Source organism: Heliangelus exortis, chromosome 23 (assembly GCF_036169615.1).
Source record: "Heliangelus exortis chromosome 23, bHelExo1.hap1, whole genome shotgun sequence".
NCBI lineage: Eukaryota > Metazoa > Chordata > Aves > Apodiformes > Trochilidae > Heliangelus > Heliangelus exortis.
Window position 1 is genome coordinate 688,005 of NC_092444.1, and position 18,671 is coordinate 706,675.

Here is an 18,671-nt window from a genome sequence, read left to right on the forward strand (position 1 = left end):
ATTGAATAATGAAAGCAGGTACTGGATTGCTGACCTGACAAGGAACATAATACACACTGCACTGAATGAGGTGTGTGTAAAATAGTGATAGTGATCATCTCAAAACATACCAAGTGGAACTGTGTGGACATCCTTAGGTCTGACCCTTCCAACCATCTCTGCACCTGCAAAGAATCATCAAAACAGCAAGCCTGCTGTAGAAGATGTCAAGAAGAGCAATACACAAATAAAAATTATCTTAAATGAAGATAAACCTGATGACTCTTACACGTTTGACTGAAGGTCATGAAGTCATAAAACTAACTTTAAACCAGCTTGATGTAGTTAACAGTATGGCATTGGCAAAACAGATATGGATTAACTGCTCAAATATTATCCAGCTTTTTACGTAGTGTTTACATCAGATACTGACTCTGCTGGCCTGGCTTCAGCTGCCAACATGTGAGCTGGTAAGCCAGCCTTCATCTTGAGATCAGAAACCAAAATGAATTCCCAGTTTCACATCAGGTTGCATAACCAAGGCAAATCCTGTGATCCACAAACACTGGAGCATGTTATGTACTCCTGGATAGGAATTTCTTTGCTTGAAGAGCAAATACCAAATTGCTAATGCCTGCATTTAAAAAATAAAAAAAAAGAAAATAAAAAAAAAAAGAAAATAAAAAAAAAAAAAAAGAAAAAAGTGTTGTGCCAACAAAACATGAGGAATCATAATTTCATTTTGCTGAGAGGTACTGGAGAAAAAGAGTTCACAAGTAACAACTTGCTGCTCCAGATTTGTAACTGCTAACTTGTCACTGTATTTAATATTTAATTCATATGGTGACAACATAAAGGATTTAACTCACTGTTTTCTTCCTACTCACAGTCTGGCTGACAGAGAATGAAGATAGAGGCAAGCCTCTTTCCACACCTGTGTGTGAATAGATTTGACAAGTGCAAGGTGATTGCATAACAATGATGAAATATTTTACAATTCCTTGGCATTTTGTGGCCAGCTGCTTTAACATGCAGTGGTAATTACATCTGGATTTAGCAGAGGTGGGTCTGTTCTATTAAGCAATGTAACTGAGATTTTTTTTTTCCTTTATGATTTGGATATCCACAGAAATTATTTTGGCAGCTTCCATGCTTTTTATTATGTGCTTTCTCCCCAGATTCCAGGTAAACACATTGATAATTTATCTGATACAAAAAAGCAGAAAAAACCTTCTCAGAACGAAACTTGCAGAAACTAGAAATAGTTTAGAGGACGTTCAGTTATGTTTGTGTGGTTCTCCTTTGCTGCATCTGTGTTGCCAGTCTCAGATACAGGTAGCCATCTCATACAGCTCACATCTCTGTGCCTTCCTCCTGCATCAGCTGTTTCCCTTTAAATTCAGATTTTTAACTACACCCAATTCCCTCCTTCGGATTTACAACCAAGTCCAGTGTTACTGGTTGCCTGTACACATAGTCTGATGATGATTACCACTCATCTCAGAAGTACTGAAAGTATCTTAGGCACTGGGGGAGGGGAGTATTTTTGCTGTGCTCTCATGTTGGTTTTGTGTCTAATATGTGGATGTGCATATGCACATTGCTCATTACTCATACACTGCATACTTTAAAATGTTTTTTGCTATGGTGAACTTTTATTCTTTGCTATAAGAATAGAACAAGAAAAAAAGCATACAAGTTAGTGGGGTTTAAAAAAGTATTAAAAATACATCACACTCTCCAATAATAGCAACAGAAAATCAGAATTCAGCAGAACATGTTAATATTAGCTTACTCTTTCTTGCCCAGGCTCTAATGTACAAATAGCTAGCAAATAACAGAAATACACTCTATCTGCTTACCAGTTCAGTGTATTTAAGAAAACATTTTAATAGCTTTCTATGAAGTTTACAGTCTGGTCCACTATTTTACTTGCTGTTGAAAAAGAGAAAATGCCATAACCAAAAAATCCCAGAACACCATGGAAGCCTTTGTCCATGTGGTGCCAGGTCACTTTCACATTGTTGTCCTCTAGGCGTTTCTTGTAGAGCAGCCCATCATCCCTGAGCACATCGTGCTCACAGGTGATTAAACAAGTGTCAGGCAGGCACCCAACAACAGCATCCTCTGCTAACAGTGGGGAAAACCTTGTGTGAAACATCTCTTTTGTTTCTTCGTGGACCTGAGGTAAAAATGAAGCTGGTGGTGGTGGTTTGTAGCCCAGTTTAAATACCTCTGGGATAAGGTCTGGACTTATCCATTTCTTATATTTCAAATTCATGCTCTGGGGAACGTGAGACCCTGCCAAAACAGCTTCCTTCATCGAGCAGTCCTTTTGCAGGTATTTCAGAATAAAATGCACTGCACGTTCCCGGGAAAAGAGGGCAAAAAAAGCATTTTTCTGGTGAGATGGCAGATTAAAGTTTAACGACTGGAGAAATGGATAGATCAGTACCTGGGCACGTATCTTTGGGATATCCCTTCTATTTACCAGTTCTTGGCAAACACTAGTAGCAAAAGTGCCCCCTGCACTATCTCCACAAATAATAATCCGCTCAGGATCCACCCCATAGTTTTCTGCAGTCTTCAAGAAGTGCACAGTAGCAGTGAGACAGTCCAGAGTCTGGGCTGGATACTGGTGTTCAGGAGACAAACGATACCTGAAGTGTACAAAAGACAGGAGTTACTGCTACAGGTCTGTCTGTAAAAGGCTTCACTGTTTGATGAAGCACACTGCTTCTGCTTTTCTGTTCTTTCACTTTTCTGTGGAATTAATTCAATGTATTCATAAAGTAAATTTCCTAAAAAACAGGGAATAAAGGAGATCAATATCTTACTTCAGTCATTTCAGAGATATTGTGATTTACCCCAGACAATGTATGGAATATGCAATTCATTAGCAAAACCAGTTCCTCCTAACTTCATAAAATTCTTTACTAATTTTTTTTCCATGGAAGAATTTGTTGGAAACTAGAGTTTCTCCATACCACCAGCTATTTTCCATAAGCATTGTTAGAAGGAAGCAGTGGTCCATGCCATTTAAAATACAGATTTTAGACTTACTGTTTACTTTTTTAAATCATCCCTAACAAACAAATCTTTTTGTTCTTCTGAAAATAGCCAGCATTCTTACTGCTTTTGTAACTTTATTTTACTTTATGACCTGTATCAGGTCATTCTCATTGCCATTTCACAGCCTGTGCTTTCACACTCTTATCAACAACATAGGCAACAGTAGAGCTCTTATTTCATTTGTTGTATTCAAATAAATGTTAATACAGAGAGGGCAGATCATTCAGGGGGGTGGGGGAGGTCGGGGGAAAGCAGTGAACTCTCTAATGCTGGGAGTAACATTAAGTGGAGCTCACTTACCCAAGAGACACAAGCACTGAATCAGATTTTCTGGCTATGTACTGGCATATCCTTTCATAACCTCCTGGAGAACAAAAGTCGTTAATGTAATTAATATCTTAGAATACTGAAGCAATATCATCCCTTATTTTTTAATGTCTTATTGCCATGAATGAGTGTGGGCCACTGGCCTATTTCGTGAGCTACCCAAATATTCTATATATGTAGATAACAATCCTAAATAATCATATTTTCTCTTTCAGTTCCTTACTGATGCTTCCGAAAATCCCACATCCTCCATGGATGAAGATGATTCCTCTCCGTTTGCTTGCAGATGGCACTCTGGGAAGGTAAACCCTCACTGGCACCTCAGCAAAAAGCAGATCCTTTGTGAAGAGTTTTGAATCTCTGCATGCTGGCAGCCCATCAGTCATCAACCTAATAAGTATGTGCTCCTTAATGATCCCCAAACTTTCCAAAATTTTTGCCTGGAGAGATATAACAGGAAAAATGAGAAATTAGTATACAGAATTCAGATCTTCCCACTGTATAAAGGCCATGAGCTGCCTTTTTCACTACTGTATTTAGAATTCTTGTATTGATTATTTGCTTCTTTATATGATTATCACTCTAGCTCTAGTGGCTTTGTGATTACAGTTATGAAAGTGAAAATGTACATCTTCATCTCAAAAAAAATTTAATTCTTGTTCCATGGAATATATTTCATAAATACCTTCTAATTTCTGTGATCTGGTTTACCACAAGTAACAAGCTAATAGGGAAAACAAATATTCTGAAGATGGGAGGTCTGTTAAATGTGTCAAAACATTTTCTTATCCAAGGCCAGTCTGGTAGTTGAGACAGCCTGAAGATGATGCTGGAATCCTTGATTTTGAACATGTGATGTAACAAATGTATTTCCTGCTAGGTACATTTCCCTTCCCATTAAATGATGACCTAATAGCCCTTATGGACTACTGTAACTCATTCTTCTGGAATCATGATCATCATCACAAGTATTGTTCTCTTATGAACAACAGAATCCTCCTTGTATCAATGCCTCATAAACTAATGGCCAGCTATGCTTCTGTAAATTGTTCTTCCAAGCCTGGTGTATCTGTCTTAGTGTAGATTTGCCCTGTCTGTCTCAGAGACTATTCAAATACTGGCCTTCCATAGTAATTTTTCTGTGAAAGAATCCCAGAGTAGGACAGAGAGGAACAACTTTGTTAGGTGCTGGATCCCTCCTATCATGTACATATGAAGCCAGATCTCATGTAGTTCAAGTGGGTTGCAACATCCATTTGCTCACCAAGTCCTTTCTAAAACAACACAGATTCTTTCTTCCTAATAACCTAGACCAGGCTGCAATAAACAAGATGGGTGAGGACTAACAGAAGAAACCACCATGAGCTAGGGAAGAAAGAGAAAACGTTTAGAAACAAAGATGGGAACCAAGAGATGATCTGGGTTTTTTGCAAATATTGTGTGCCACAACTACCAGCAGTGCTTGGGGTGTGTCAGGCCCCAGTTCCTGGAGACAAATGGGTAGATACAGTTCTTGCCTTACATTTGAAAACTGCACATGGTATCATGGCAAGGGGGAAAATGAATATAAAAGCCAAGGCAATCACACCAGAAACCACAGGGCCAATATGACCCTCCCCATACAGCAGTTTTCAAAAACTGTCATGACTTTTAAGTCAGTCTCTTTGTCAGAGTTGTGATTTTGGAATGGTTGAAGTTGGCAGAATTGCCATTCTGTGTTTATTTAATCTCATCTTTACTTTCTAACATCCCTGAGTTTGTATGGAGTTTTCAGATGACAGATAGTATACATATATATATATATGATGAACTTGGTATCAGAGCATTCTAAATACCCTCTTTCCTTATCTCAGGAGCTCCTGACTTCACAGAGGCTTCTTCAAATCCAGGGAAAACACCGTCATGAAGAAGAATGGGGAATTTGGTATGTATTTTGTTGAAAAGCTTCTTGATCAATAATTACCATATATTTCAGAACCACTAACAATACACTCAAACAATAAAAGGTATGACTACCACCAGACAGATCAGTCTGTCTGTAGGTGGAACATACTTCAAAAGCCAGCTTCTAAAATGTGGACATGTCTAAGCAAAAGAGAGCCCAGGCCACCATGTCAGCACACCTTTTCTTGTGGAAATGGGTCTTTGAAAAACTATTTGCTTGCACAAAGTGGCTTTTTATGCAGAAGATCATATGGGGACCAGATTTTTACTTTAAAAATAATTATGAATTTGCTTACCAACTAGCAAAAAATATTGACTTTGAGCTTCGTGAACTTCAAGACTACATTAGCCAGGCTTTCTGTCAGTCACTTTGTAGTATTATGCTTTGCCAGCCAAAATAATTCTCATCAAAGCTGTATATCACACTGCAATATGCACTGTTAGACTAAACACAGATCTGTATGAACAGATTAAAACAAAAGCTAGGATGTGAGTGAGAAGGCTTTCTGTCACCTCTTCCCTTTGGGACTGTCATTGATTTTTTTAGGACAGAATATGTGGATAGATGCAGCAGGAGCATCATATGTATGCATATTCAAAACTATCCAGAAAAAGGAAGCTGAACTTTCTGGAACATGCTATCAGTCAACATAGAATATTTACTGTTACATAACAACCACTTAAAAGCTGTAAAAGTGGGTAAAAAAAATAATCTGAAAGAATCTTTTCAGCCAATCAAGTTTAGAAACAAAGAACTTAATAATATACAAACAAATTATTGTATTATGATTAAGTTTATATAATGAAAACATGAAAAGCAGTTTGAGATACATAAGGAGACTCACAGCAGACTCTTCTTTGGTGCCAGCAAGGTACATGAGGCTGGATTTGGTGAATGCTGCTGTGTAAGTTCAAGCAACCCACCTGAGTCTTATTTAGATTATAGTGCTCCAAAATCAAGATATGGGCCTTAATTGCTACATTCAGTATGCATAATTAGAAGAGTAGAGAGTAACTGTACTTGGGATGAGCTCCATGCCACTCTCTGATTTCCCTGCAGGCTTTCTTTTGAGGTATGTGCCAGACATGACAGGGTTTAGGCAGCTCTTGTGTACTCCACTGCCTTCTTTGAAAGCTTTTTGGGCAAAACCCATGTCTTTCTCTGATAGAAAAGCACACATCACAGCAAACACACACATCACATCACACATCACAGGCTTACAAATACTTAAATAAGAGAGAACAGCTCTAGCTGAACCTGCTTTAGCCAGGAGGTTAGATCAGATGACCTCTGGAAGTGCCCTCCAGCCTTCATGATTCTATGATACTTAACTAAGACACAGGAATTCAGTCACTGTGGAAATAAAAATGGAATCACAGGTAAGAAAACCACTGCAAATAGCTCAAATTTAAGAAAATTGCCATAAATGTATCAAGGTGCATTGGGAGAAGGTTTGGTTATTGTCCATGTAAATGTCAGCCACTCCTGTCATCCACAGGACCAATCATTTCATTACAGAAGGCAATCAAATTAAAATGGCAGCATAAGAATGTCTATCTCAGTATTTAAAAGAACTCAGCTCATACTGGCTGCTTTCTATGCAGTGATAAAATACCAAAATCAAACTTTGGCTTTTATCTTTAAATGTGTGGGGTCCCATTACACACCGTTGCACTACTAGATGCAAATCTTCATCCTTCTACTTAAGTTTTTCCTTTCCTAAAAATCCCAGCATCACAGGGCACAGTAAACTCACCAGAATTTGCATCAGAGTGTAGCAGCAATGATATAAGTGGAGCTTTGATGGCTGGTCAACATCAGGAGGAATCTCTGCCTTGAAGGAGTCATGATAAATGGCAATTAAAACCAGTAATATAGAAGCAACCAGAATTCCTGCTATTAAAGCATAGAGGAATTCCATCTTTCTTTGGTGCGAATAATTTATTAGAGAACTGTTTGATGTCCTTCTGTCTAAACTTATACCCTCCAGACTGACTCAACAGAGAAGCAATTTGCATACCAGAATTCCACCATGCTCCTCCTACAGATAATGCTGCCAGCTGGGGGAAGCATCCTTACATCCGGCTATTAATCAAAGTCAGTACCTAGAAGACTCACATCCAGGAAATGTCAGTATTTTGAGTATTCCAAAATTGCAAACCAACTTTTACTTTTATCTGGTTTAATTATATTCTACTTTATGAGCCTGAAAAGCCATGTGCAGTTTTTTTGTAGGTGTACTAGTTAGTGTAGTGAAAGATACTGCCTCTACCCATGGAAAACTGGCAGTGCTGAACTCCAGTCCCCATGCTCAGGAACCACTCCTGGAATAGGTCTGAAGTAAGACCTAAGGCTTTTTGCTGATCATCTTTTCCCCTGTTACACTGCTGAGGCAGACAGCTGGTTAGAACAGTTGAAACAGACATTCCACATAAAGGAATTTTGCTTTTAGAGATTCATACAGAGGTATCAGTTACTTGGAAGCTCCCCACCTGAATATGCAGCAAGGGGCTCTGGGCTCACCAATGGTCCAGTGATACCAGAGGGAAACTTCCCCTTGACTGGGAGAACTTTGGCCCTAACCCTCTATTCTGGTTCATTGTAAAGAAAGGATTTTGATACCTTTACAAATTCATAGTTTGCTATTTTTTTGCCAAGACAACTCTACATGATCATCTGTTGTAATTTAGGCTGGGATTAGGCCATATGGTGCCAAATGCTTGTGCCCATAGAGGTGATGATGGTGCAGGAAAGAGTGGCCAGGTGCTACTCCATCCAGTTCTGTCCAACGTGTGCCTGGACAACACTTATTTGGGTTAAAGTAAAAAACAAACAAACATCAGCTCAGCTTCACATGTCAGTACAACCTATGCTTATCCTCTGAACACTCTGAACTATTTCTTTGTCTCTACTAATCTCCCAGATATTCCATTCTAAAACCCCTATAAAAGCTTGTATTTATGGTCATAGAAGAGAAATACTCCTTATGAGACAGAAGATTCTGCATTTGACTAACAAACCTGGAGTTATATTGCCTCAGAAAGTGGGATCTTGACTAAAAAAGGGTAAGTCCTTTCTAGCTTTTCTTATACCCTTAAAAGAACTAGATTAAGTATATCTGCTTAGAAAAAAAATCCCATTTATGCAAAATTTGCATTACAGGAAAGAGCAGGAAACCTTGATGTGAATTAGTAAACAAATATTTATCTGTGTGGAATGAGAGTAAACAACATGACTCATAAGAGATAAAGTACCAGGTGGAAATCCATGTCAGTTACAATATGAAATCTCAGCCTAACTCAGCATGTCTGGAATTTTTGATCATAAGATCATTGATCTTTCCAATACTGACTCAAATTAATTGACTAAGCTGGGGAGTAATTGATCTCTTTGATCACTGTGATCTGTAGGACACGTAACTGAGCCCTTCCCAGTTTCTTACTCCATCCACATCTGAGGGGATACATTAAAAACCATCACAACATAAATTAAAGCAAAAATTAAGGCTACTTTTGTATTCTGAAATACAAGAGACAAGGCTGTGTTTGTTCTGGTTTTGTCAAAATCTGAGTCACGTTGGTTTAGTAGGATTTCAGTTCAGACTCTTGAAACAATAAGCTTCTGTAAGTCTGAGAGCCTTACAGACTTAATTCTTCTGCCTAGTTCCGTGTGTGCCTCAGAAGTTTTGTCAGCACTGAGGAATTAGTCAGGAGAAATGGTAAATATTGAGTGGCATAAAAGTGAGGTAAATGTACCAAAGAGAACATAAGATGAGTCAACCAGTTTAACACAATGTAGTTACTCTCTTCCTGTTTACACATCATATTTTTTCACTGCTCTCTCTTCCAGCATGAAGAAGCAGGCTAACAGATTTGACTTCTAATTAAAGATAGGCAAGGGGAAAAAAGGAAAAGCAGTTAGTACAGATGACAAAGTCTGACATGTACTGAAATGACTAGAGAAGTGAAAGAAGCATCAGTCCTGATGTTGTATCCCTTAGTCTGAATTCCAGGTGGCACCTCCATGCACTTTGAAACACTGCACCTCTGCTTATAGAGACAGTTATTTATACACACAGTGAATCTCGTAAGGGGTGTCATCTAGAGTTTAGAATTACTCAGAAAGATATGTATTGTATCCCTATTAATGATGCTGATTTGTCATGAGACCTTAGGAAAGCAGAGAGAAATCCAAATGTAGCTTTTTGCACAAAGCTGGACACAGACTGTTTTTTGTCAAGGCTGGAAGTTACAAGAGAAACCTGGTCCCTTTGAGCCTAATTCATGGCAAAACTCAACTTACAAGGCAACAGTGTCAGACTTTTGATACTTAATAGTATGTAGAAGGACAGCGTGAAATCATAGAACCTCTGGGACACATTTCAAATGGAAAATGTGAACTCAAGGGAAGAATGAAATCAAGAATCCAAAGTTTAGCTCTTGATTTATCCAAATCTGACAGCAGTACTCCATGTAACAAAAACCAGATCAGCTTGGCAAAAGGAGTTTTTTCAAGGAGTTTAGTTTTAATCTGTGATTGTGATAGATTGTCCATGGTCAGGAACCATGAACTGATGAAAATATGGTATTACCTGACACCCAGTGACACAGACTTTCCCTTGTATAACAGTGTTGTTGCCAGCTTTTTCACATCTGCTTACCAGTGTTCTGGGTGTATTTGGTAGCAACTTTGCACATAAATCAATAAACCAAAACTACAATGAATGAAAAAACCCAAAAAACAAAAAAACACTTCCAATACATTTTAGAGTGTATTCAAGCTGGAAACAGATACATGAAATCAGTATTCTCAAGATTATTCAGTTCACACTGGCTTCAAGGGACCTGCAAATATTTAAAATTAATAATTAATTTTTGTTTTAATCGAATAGGCTAGCTGTGAAATATTGCTGACTTTCCTAATTTAGATGTGTCAGTGGTGATTTATGCATAAAGAGTTTGAGCTCAGGAATCAAAAAAATCAAGTGTACTTTAACTTTGTATCTCTTCATTTTTAACACTGCTGCTTATTTCCATACTAGAAAGTTGTTATATTTGTTACTAGTCTAGACACTGAGTCATACTTCTTTAAACCAGACATAAGGCTCTCTGTGTTAATTTCTCTCTCCCCCTCAGAGTTTTTGGACGAGAGGAAAACTGTAATGCCAGGTGCCTCCCTGAGCTCCATTTCTAAAGGTATTACTGTAAAAACACACAGAGGTGCTAAATGCTGCCAAGCAGCAGTGGAAATTCTCTGAGCTCTGGTTATTTCAGATGCAGCTAAGTCAGGGAATAACATCTGATTCTGAAAATATGTATAGACTTTGGGTTAGAACACTTCATTTTCTCTCCAAAAACCTCTCTCCTGACATTTTATGATGATGCAGTGATAGTCATATGGCTTATTTCATATGGGGTTACCTGGCATCTAGAGGTAAAAAGTCTGCAAGATCTCACTACATTTTATTTCCTTATCTTCTGAAAACTTTTGTGGTACTTCTAGTATAGCTGAAAATCATGGGTTTAGATATTTTTCATACCTTGTGTTAAAAACCCAGCCCTGTGTGATACCTGTTTTAAATCTGGGTGGTGCCTGAAAATCGGCTGCTCTGCTTTTTGTAAACAAGCATCCCCTGTACACTGTTACCCCATGGCCACTCTGAACAGCACCTGTTTTCAAAAACATCTGGTTGATTCCAAGTCATAACATTTGCTTTATTTTTCAAAAGGATTCAGCTTCCTAACTCACTTCTGTTGTTTGTGATACAGCCTGGCTACCTATGTATAGATGCTTAGGCTTCCATTGCAGTGGTGCTTTCGTAATCTTAGGGGAAAGAAGTTTGAGAACGTTTTCATTTTTCAGTAATTCTGGTTTTTACCACTAGATGGCTTCCCAGGATAGTGGATGCAGATCCACACCTCCTGTAATGAAGTGGAATTGGATTCATTTTGGCACATTCTTAATGATACGTGGTCATAAAAAATAATGTCTTTGCAGCTCAGCTGTGGAGACAGCAGTGTGAGGTTTGACAGCCTTGAGCACCTTTTCACGTCCTCGAAACTTTGTGTATTAGGTTATTTCTGATTGCTACCACAGCTACCAGCTGTGCATGACCAGCTCTCTGTTCAGACGTGCAGCTGGGTCCTTCTCAGAAATGTTTAATCAGTACAAATGGAAACATAACTTACCTGCCTAGTGCTTAACAGTGCAAACAGCCCAGTCAGGGGACCAAGTTGCAGTACACTTTACCCTTTCTCCTGTTACAACATAGTTCAAAGTGCTATGGAGACCTTCTTGTGTTGCAACTATGGCCTCACAACTGGACAAAAAAAGTCTTGGAAAAGGAGAGGAAAAAAGCCACCCTTTGTTGTGAGAAAGCGAGCAGCTCTCCTTCATTCAGAGCCTGCTTTTTTTTTATCACCCTGCTACTAAATCACCAGTTCTCAGCAATGAAAATCTCTTCCAGCTTGGGAAAATCCATGCCTTGTCAAGTTGTCCGCAAAAACACTGCTCCAACGCTAAATAGATTTTTTTTATTTTTTTTTAACGCTATCAGCCCCGGCTGGCCTCAACCCAGCAATCCGAGGCTGAAAGAGATTTTCCCATCCCCACCGGCTTGCCCTGGGCAAGCAGCTCTCTGCAGCCAGAGCTCCTTGAACTCAGCCTTAACCCTGATTGTTCCTGGAACTGCTTTTTTCCTGGGCTCAGGTCAGCCCCGGAGGCAGGGAGGGCTGGGGAGGGGGCAGGGGCTGCCGGGCTGCCGCTCAGCCACAGCTGCGAGCCCAGCGTGGCAAGCAGCAAGCCCCGGCTCGCTCGCCACAGCCCAGGAGCGAGCGAAGGGCTGAGCCTGGCGGCATGTGTGAGTTTATGTGGAGTGAGATAGCTCTGGGGGAGGGGAGAGCCGAGCCAGCCACTCACAGAAACAGTAGTGAAATCTCCCCAACACTTTAACTGTCAATCAGGCTTAATGGGGTATAAAAACTCCCCAGCGCCGAGGCTGTGATAGGCAGAGAGAGAGCAATAGGGAGAAATGAGTAAGAGCCAGAGCTGAAATAGTGTGCGGCATAATTCCTGCTCTGTGATCACAGATACTCCAAGTGAAAAAAAAAAACAAAAAAACAAAACCAAAAAACCAAACCACAACAACCAAAAAAAAAAAAACCAAAAAAAAACCAAAAAAAAAAAAGAAACAAACCAGGAGAGGGGGCAGAGGCTCAACCTTTTCAACCGGCTCAGGACAAACAGGACAAAACATCTATAGATATTTATAGATGTTAAAAACAACAACCTTGCCCTGAATAGAGCCTTTCTTAAAAAGAAGGTCCTGGCAATTCTGTCTTATTTAAGCAATTTCCTGAGTCTAAGAATAGAAATGAGCTGCCTGGAAGGCACTGCAGGCTGAAATTTGGAGACATAGGCTGCTTTATTTTATTTTTCCAAGTATAAAAACCGTCCATTGGATACTGGATTTTTATGTCGTTCTTTGAAGCAGAGGGATGTATGGTTACTTTTAATTTTACTTTTTTTTTTTTTCCTTCTAATTTTAAGAAAATGTGTTCCAGTTAAAAAGCAAGGAAACCGTTTTACCTGCATGTGACGATCCCAGAGGACACCGATCAAGAAACAGGGGAGTGACTCGGTCTTCTGCACTACTTTACTCCTACCCCAATTTTTTTAAGGGGAGAGAAGGATTTTTGCAGTCCAGGAATCTCTTGCCCCCAAGTTTTGGAAGGGGGGCTGAAGACTTTGTCACCCATCTGGGGGTGAATGAAGGGTATTGGTTTTCTTTCTCCGTTAACTTGGTTTTGCGAAGGCTTCTAAAGAGAATTTTGCCTTCTTGACTTGCCTGGAACAAGAGGATGATTTGGAAGTGGCTGGGCGCTCTGCTGCTTTTCCCCGTGCAGATGGTTTATTTGGTGGTGAAAGCTGCCGTGTGCCTGGTGCTGCCGCCCAAGCTCCGAGACCTGTCCATGGAGAACGTGCTCATCACCGGCGGGGGCAGAGGCATCGGTCGCCATCTGGCCAGGGAGTTCGCCAAACGAGGAGCCAGAAAGGTGAGCCGGGAAGGGGAAGGGGGGGAGGAGGCTCCCACCTGCTGCTCTGCTGAGGAGTCCTCCCACCGGGAGCCTGGAAAAGCCTTTTCCCTCACCTCGAGGTGGGATTGATGGGATCGCTTTTTTAAAGGCTAAAGGGGGCACGGATTTTGCAAAACCCTGCCGTGCCGAGCCATTACGTTGATTTCCCATTTCAGAAGTTGCCCTTTCCTCTCTCCCTGCATCTTCTCATCTCATCTCAGAAAAGGTGAAGGTGAGGAAAGGCCGCCCTCACCCCCCCCCCCGGCCGTGAATCCCCCTCCGCTGACAAAGGAGAGGTTTTCGCTCCAGCCGAGGTTCCCCGGGGCAGGGAAAGCAGAGCTTTGTCATTCCCATGCGGGAAGCTGGTGCTCGCTGGCGTCTCCGTTTTACCGGGCTGCTTCCCGGCTGCTGGGGGGGTGTGGGGACCGGGGGGGGCAGCTGGGGGGCAGCTGGGGCTGAGCAGAGCCCGGGTCTCCCGGGACACAGCCCGGCTCCCGGCCGTGTCACCCCGCAGCAGCGGGGCTGGGCTGGGAAAGGGGCACCCGGTGTGTGCGGGAGGGCTCTGACTCTGTCCTAGCGGGAGAGAGGGGAGCTGCAGCTCAGCCTGGCGCTGGGGTTGCTATCCGTGGAAATTTCATCTCTTGTGCTTTCTCAAGTCTCTTGTATTTTGTTGTTTGCCAGACAGAGCTGTTCAAAGGTAAGATGGATGAGACTCCCGCAAGGAAAAAAAGCACAACACGAGTAGGAGCTGTGAGACTGTTTGCACGTTTCCTTTAGGGAAGAGGGAAAAGGGAGAGGCTGAGAGACTGCCTGGTCTGTCTGCACACCAGCCTAGAAATGCCAGCGTAGCTGGTGTGGCTGTTCCCCAGCTCAGAACTGGTGGTTTACCTTGAAACTTTGTGTTTCTGTAATAGAGGTGTGAATCTGTCAGGAATACAAAACACACCCACACCCTGAAACAGGGCTTGAGTTTTAAAGATCCTCACCCCCTTTATGAGCAATGAAAGGGAGGAATTGTGGAATTTAGGCAGCTGCATAAATACTTTCCCGTGTGAGAGAGCATGAATGAAATAGAGAATAAAGAAAAAAAGTACTGCATGAGAGGATATTTAAAGAAAAATTTGCATTTAGTTTGGCACAGTGTCATGTCACTTCTTACACATGCACTGCAGCTTTCTATGTGTGGTACAGAGCTATTCTGGCATACAGCTCTGAGGTGTAAAATATGTCAGCATTGAACTTTGATGTTTGTATATGTTTGTGTTTAAACATCATGTTGAGATTTACAAATTCTTGGAGACAGAGCAAACAAGTTGACTGACCTTTGGACCTGAGCAATTTGCTGAAAGTGTATTTATGTTATCTGTTAGAACACCAGGCTTCATTATTTATTTATTTAGTCGGGCTGGTTGCTATGCTAAGCAGTGGTATTAAAGTACCACCATTCCTCCAGCTGATCCCAGGGCTGCTGAGCTGCAGTTCAGCTAAAAGCTGAGCCATGGCAGTCGGCCCTAGTGAGCCCAGGTGGGCCAAAAAGAGGGAGAGCTGCTTGAGATACAGAGCTGAGTTTGAGATTGCTGTGTACAGGCAGAAACTGTAGTTCATTTGCATGTTTTATCTGTAAAATCTCTACATATCTTAAAAGGAAAGAATAAATGAGAATAATTGTTGGGAACATTTGTACTTACATGATGCTGTGAACTGCTGGGTGGTTGCCAGCTTGCATTGAGAACTTTGGGTTTTTTTTTTTCAAGTCTGTCATCAAGGTGTTTTGGTTTGGTTTTACTGGATTTGAAGCAGATTCTCCTTTCAGTTGTACCCTGACTATCCAGTAAATCAAATATGGCACTCAGCAAGTTTTGGTCCTCTCTGGTGGTGGCCCTGCCTTTCTGCCTTTGCTGGTGGCACATTTCCTGTGCAACCTTAAGTAGGTGTATCCTTTCCTTCCTTAACATTTTCCATTACTATTTTACCTAGAGGTGGTAGCTTCCATTCCTTTTGTGGTGAGATTTCATTTCTTTCCTGCCTTCTGTGCTCAGCACTAATTGCGAATTTAGTGCAGTTTCCATGTAGAATGTAAGTAGGGCCCTTGTTTGGCCCTCTTTGATTTTATGCATTGCCTTAGACCATCAGAAAGAAACAGTAAAGATTTGTGGTGGATAGCAAGTTGCCTTTCAAAAAGGCTTATGAAAATCAACTACTCTGTTTTTCTGTTGTTTTCCTGCAGGGTTAATTTTCACAGTTACACACAAAGATTCAATTATTGATCAGAATGAATGGTTTATAAGGGATCCTGATGATCGGATGGGGTAGTCACCATGTCCCAAGTTTGGAGAGGTGTGACATTCTGAGGCCAAGCAGGGTGTTAGAGCAGAGGTGGAGGGACACAGGACCAGGGAGATTCAGGTTCTCAAGGGGGGTGTGCAGGATGTCAGGACCAAGTCCCCCCAGCGCCTGCGCACACAGACATAGTGACGGGGTTTTGGAGGTAGGCGGCGATATATAACCATATTTTTGAGATTAGAATCTTCTGAAAGATAGGTTAGTTTAGGCTCTTGGCATATGAGATTTCCTCTGACAATTAGGCTGGATTAGAATTCATCTTGCACTCTATCTTAGTTTACAAACACTGGTTTTGCTAATCACAAATGAGATGCACGGGAGCAGCTTTCCCCTAAGATAACAAATGTTGTAGCACTAAGATTATGAATTGTCAGATCTGCAACTTTTTTACTGCAAAATTTGATTTTGCCTTTAAAGCTACGAAGGTGGCAAGAAATAAATCAAAGAAAGGCTTACACAAATGGAAACACAGCATCTTCTGCTTGATATGTGAGCATGGAGACTGAAGTTCTCAATCCAGCAGAGTGGAAGCCTCTTGGGCACAATCATGTGCATCCATCCTGATTCCCATTCTCTACCCCCATTCTCTAAAGTCCTTTGCTCTGCTATTACCCCTCAAACTATTGCCTCCTGACTTGGACAGATAAATATGTAGGAGTCATTTCCTTCTGAGGTGGTTTCTTTTCTCGTGGGCATTCACTGGCCTCTGATGAAATGGCTTATTAGTGGTCTCAGTTGTATTTTCAGCAACTGGTCTGTCTTTTAGGCTTTTTTCAGTTTGGACTACCAGCAAGTTTCAGTCAAAGAGAGGTTTTAATCATTAGATCATCCCTGTTCAGGTGTATACTAAGAGCTCAAAGGATCCATACTCCATTTCTACTTTCGGGTAGAAGTTTTTCAAAACCTACTTGGTTGTGGGAGGCACTGTGTATTTCAGTGCTTCCTGTAGCACTTCTGGAAAGAAACACAAGCAAATAAATTTGCTGTATGCAGAGAAAGAGTGGTTTACAGATGATACAGGACATGTTAGTGTTATTATGAGGGATGAATAGCATTGAATTTTCTCCGGAAGTACTCAAGTATTGTAATTCAGCTTTCATGCTGTTCCCCAGAGATGTGTCCAGATTCAGAAGTGCTGGCTGAGGACTTACTTGGCTGTGGCTGAATTGCTGGAGAAATGTATTTTTTTCCTCTCTGTTCCTCTTTGGTTGCTTGCAAAATTCAAAATTTTCACTATTTTGGCTTTTAACTCTTGGGAATTTTGACTAAGCCTTAAAAATGTTTGAACAATAAAGCATCCCCTCTGCCTTAGTCTCACACCTTGGTAGCATTGTTAAGGCTCTTAGCTTTTGATATTCTGTGCTTAGCCAAAACAGTGGGGTATATCTGTGTTAATGAAAAAGGAGAAGGAGAGATTTTCATGACTTTATGGTTTAATGCCTATGAAATAAAAATCCACTTTCAAAGCCTAACAGTGTTCTGCAGAGAATATACTGTACAGCTGAGTTACTGTTGTGGAGACTGGCCCCTCTGAACAATATTTCTCTTGTGGAAGAACAGTCCTCTACAGATGTGAGCAGCCAGGGGGATGGAGGAGCTGAATGGGTTCATTCACTGGTGGTTGAGTTGGAAAATGCTTCTGGTTTCCTCTAAGCCATTTGCTTTTCCTACAGCATTTTCTGTTACAGTGCCCTTGCCAGAGGCTTGTCAGCCCTGGTTTTGATGGTCCCCACTAATGAAGTTTTGATGCATGTGTCTTTTGTATGTAATTTCTATGTCTTGCTCTTTGTTAGGTTTTCTTTTTGGGTATTTCCTTGACATCTAAAAGTTTTCCTTGTAATTTTTATTTACTTTGCTCACAGATCTACTTTGCTCTGATTCTAATTTGCTCTGATTTCTAATTGAACAGGAATGGGTACTTGGTTCTTAGGCATTAAATATCACCTAAAACTAATAAAAGTAGCTGAAAAACACATAATTATAGGATAGAAAGAGATCCCTCAACTCTAAGGTGTATTTTAGAATTCAAGGTTAGTCTGACAGTGACTTTGGAAGAGTTTCTTAGGCCTTTCCTGATGGGACTTTGATTTTCATTAGGTTTTTTTATGCTGAGGACTCTGGGCTCAGAAATCAGCAGCATGGATTTTCAGTAGTATGCTGACTACAAGGGATCTTATACAGCAGCACTTTTCTGTTGTGCCTTTGTGGCTGACCATTTCTGTGGTCTCAGTTTATTTCAGAGTGAGTATATTTTGTCTTCCTGGTTTTCCCTTGTCTTTTTTTTCCCCCACCAGCTGTGGTGTTCGCCTTCTTGGTAACCATAGCTATTGCTGAAGGAACAAGAGGGGTGTTCTGGCTTGAGAGATGCCTCCAAAATACCAGATATGTTAGGGGCAGTCCTGGGCTTGTGTTAGTGTGACTGTACTGCAGAGAAGAGTTGGACAGTCTGTATTAACCTTGTTGAGAGAGAGTTCTTCACATTCACCACTGTGCAAGAAGTTACCTCGTAAATACACCGAAAGCAGTCTGGAATGTCAGGACAGACAAGAGCCCTTGCTAGATGGCAAGGAGCTAATATCACCAACAAAAACAAGAAACGGAAACTTCTCTCTGTCATGGAATGTACCACTTGATAGCCATGACCTGGCTCTGTCAGCACTGGGGTCCAGACATTTATGTCTGCAAGTCTGCAGGGTACTTTTAACAGGACTGCAACGTGATGGGCTGCTGCAGAATGTCACAAACACAACAGTACAGTAATTATCTGGGATTAGTGATCAGGGATGCTGAAGGCATTGAAAACTTTTGCTTTCAAAACTGGTCAGAGATGATTGTTGTTGTTTTGGGCTGTATTTTGCTTGTATCAGTCCAGTTTTGTTCAGGCTACAAAGACAAACTGCAACACCCTGAAGTCTCTACCTGCTTTCTAT

The 18,671-nt window shown here is 41.0% G+C and overlaps 2 protein-coding genes across 12 annotated transcripts in view; one reads left to right on the forward strand and one right to left on the reverse strand.

Annotated features, from left to right (window-relative positions):
• Positions 1 to 1,614: 1,614 nt before the first annotated feature.
• Positions 1,615 to 13,050, reverse strand: LOC139806785 (arylacetamide deacetylase-like 4). Of its 7 annotated transcripts, XM_071766894.1 has the most exons (6): positions 12,911 to 13,033; positions 11,072 to 11,241; positions 7,080 to 7,157; positions 3,602 to 3,818; positions 3,352 to 3,415; positions 1,615 to 2,639 (listed from the first exon to the last, which is right to left on the reverse strand). In XM_071766894.1, exons 3-6 carry the CDS (start codon positions 7,089 to 7,091, stop codon positions 1,868 to 1,870), a joined length of 1,065 nt encoding a protein of 354 aa, XP_071622995.1. In that variant the 5' UTR covers positions 7,092 to 7,157; positions 11,072 to 11,241; positions 12,911 to 13,033; the 3' UTR covers positions 1,615 to 1,867. The 7 variants fall into 7 exon arrangements, with proteins under 7 accessions (XP_071622995.1, XP_071622992.1, XP_071622994.1 ...); XM_071766891.1 differs by lacking the exon at positions 11,072 to 11,241 and having other exon boundaries at positions 12,911 to 13,050; XM_071766893.1 differs by lacking the exons at positions 11,072 to 11,241; positions 12,911 to 13,033 and adding an exon at positions 11,512 to 11,798.
• Positions 13,051 to 13,182: 132 nt separating this feature from the next.
• DHRS3 (dehydrogenase/reductase 3) overlaps positions 13,183 to 18,671 on the forward strand; it is a 31,440-nt gene continuing 25,951 nt past the window's right edge. For 3 of the 5 annotated variants that reach the window (XM_071766901.1, XM_071766902.1, XM_071766903.1), the window contains exon 1: positions 13,183 to 13,377. In XM_071766901.1, coding sequence (XP_071623002.1) covers positions 13,183 to 13,377 — 195 coding nt within the window. Of the gene's footprint in view, positions 13,378 to 13,973; positions 14,096 to 14,891; positions 15,326 to 18,671 lie in introns of those variants that run through there. The other 2 variants (XM_071766905.1, XM_071766906.1) reach the window with 2 other exon arrangements.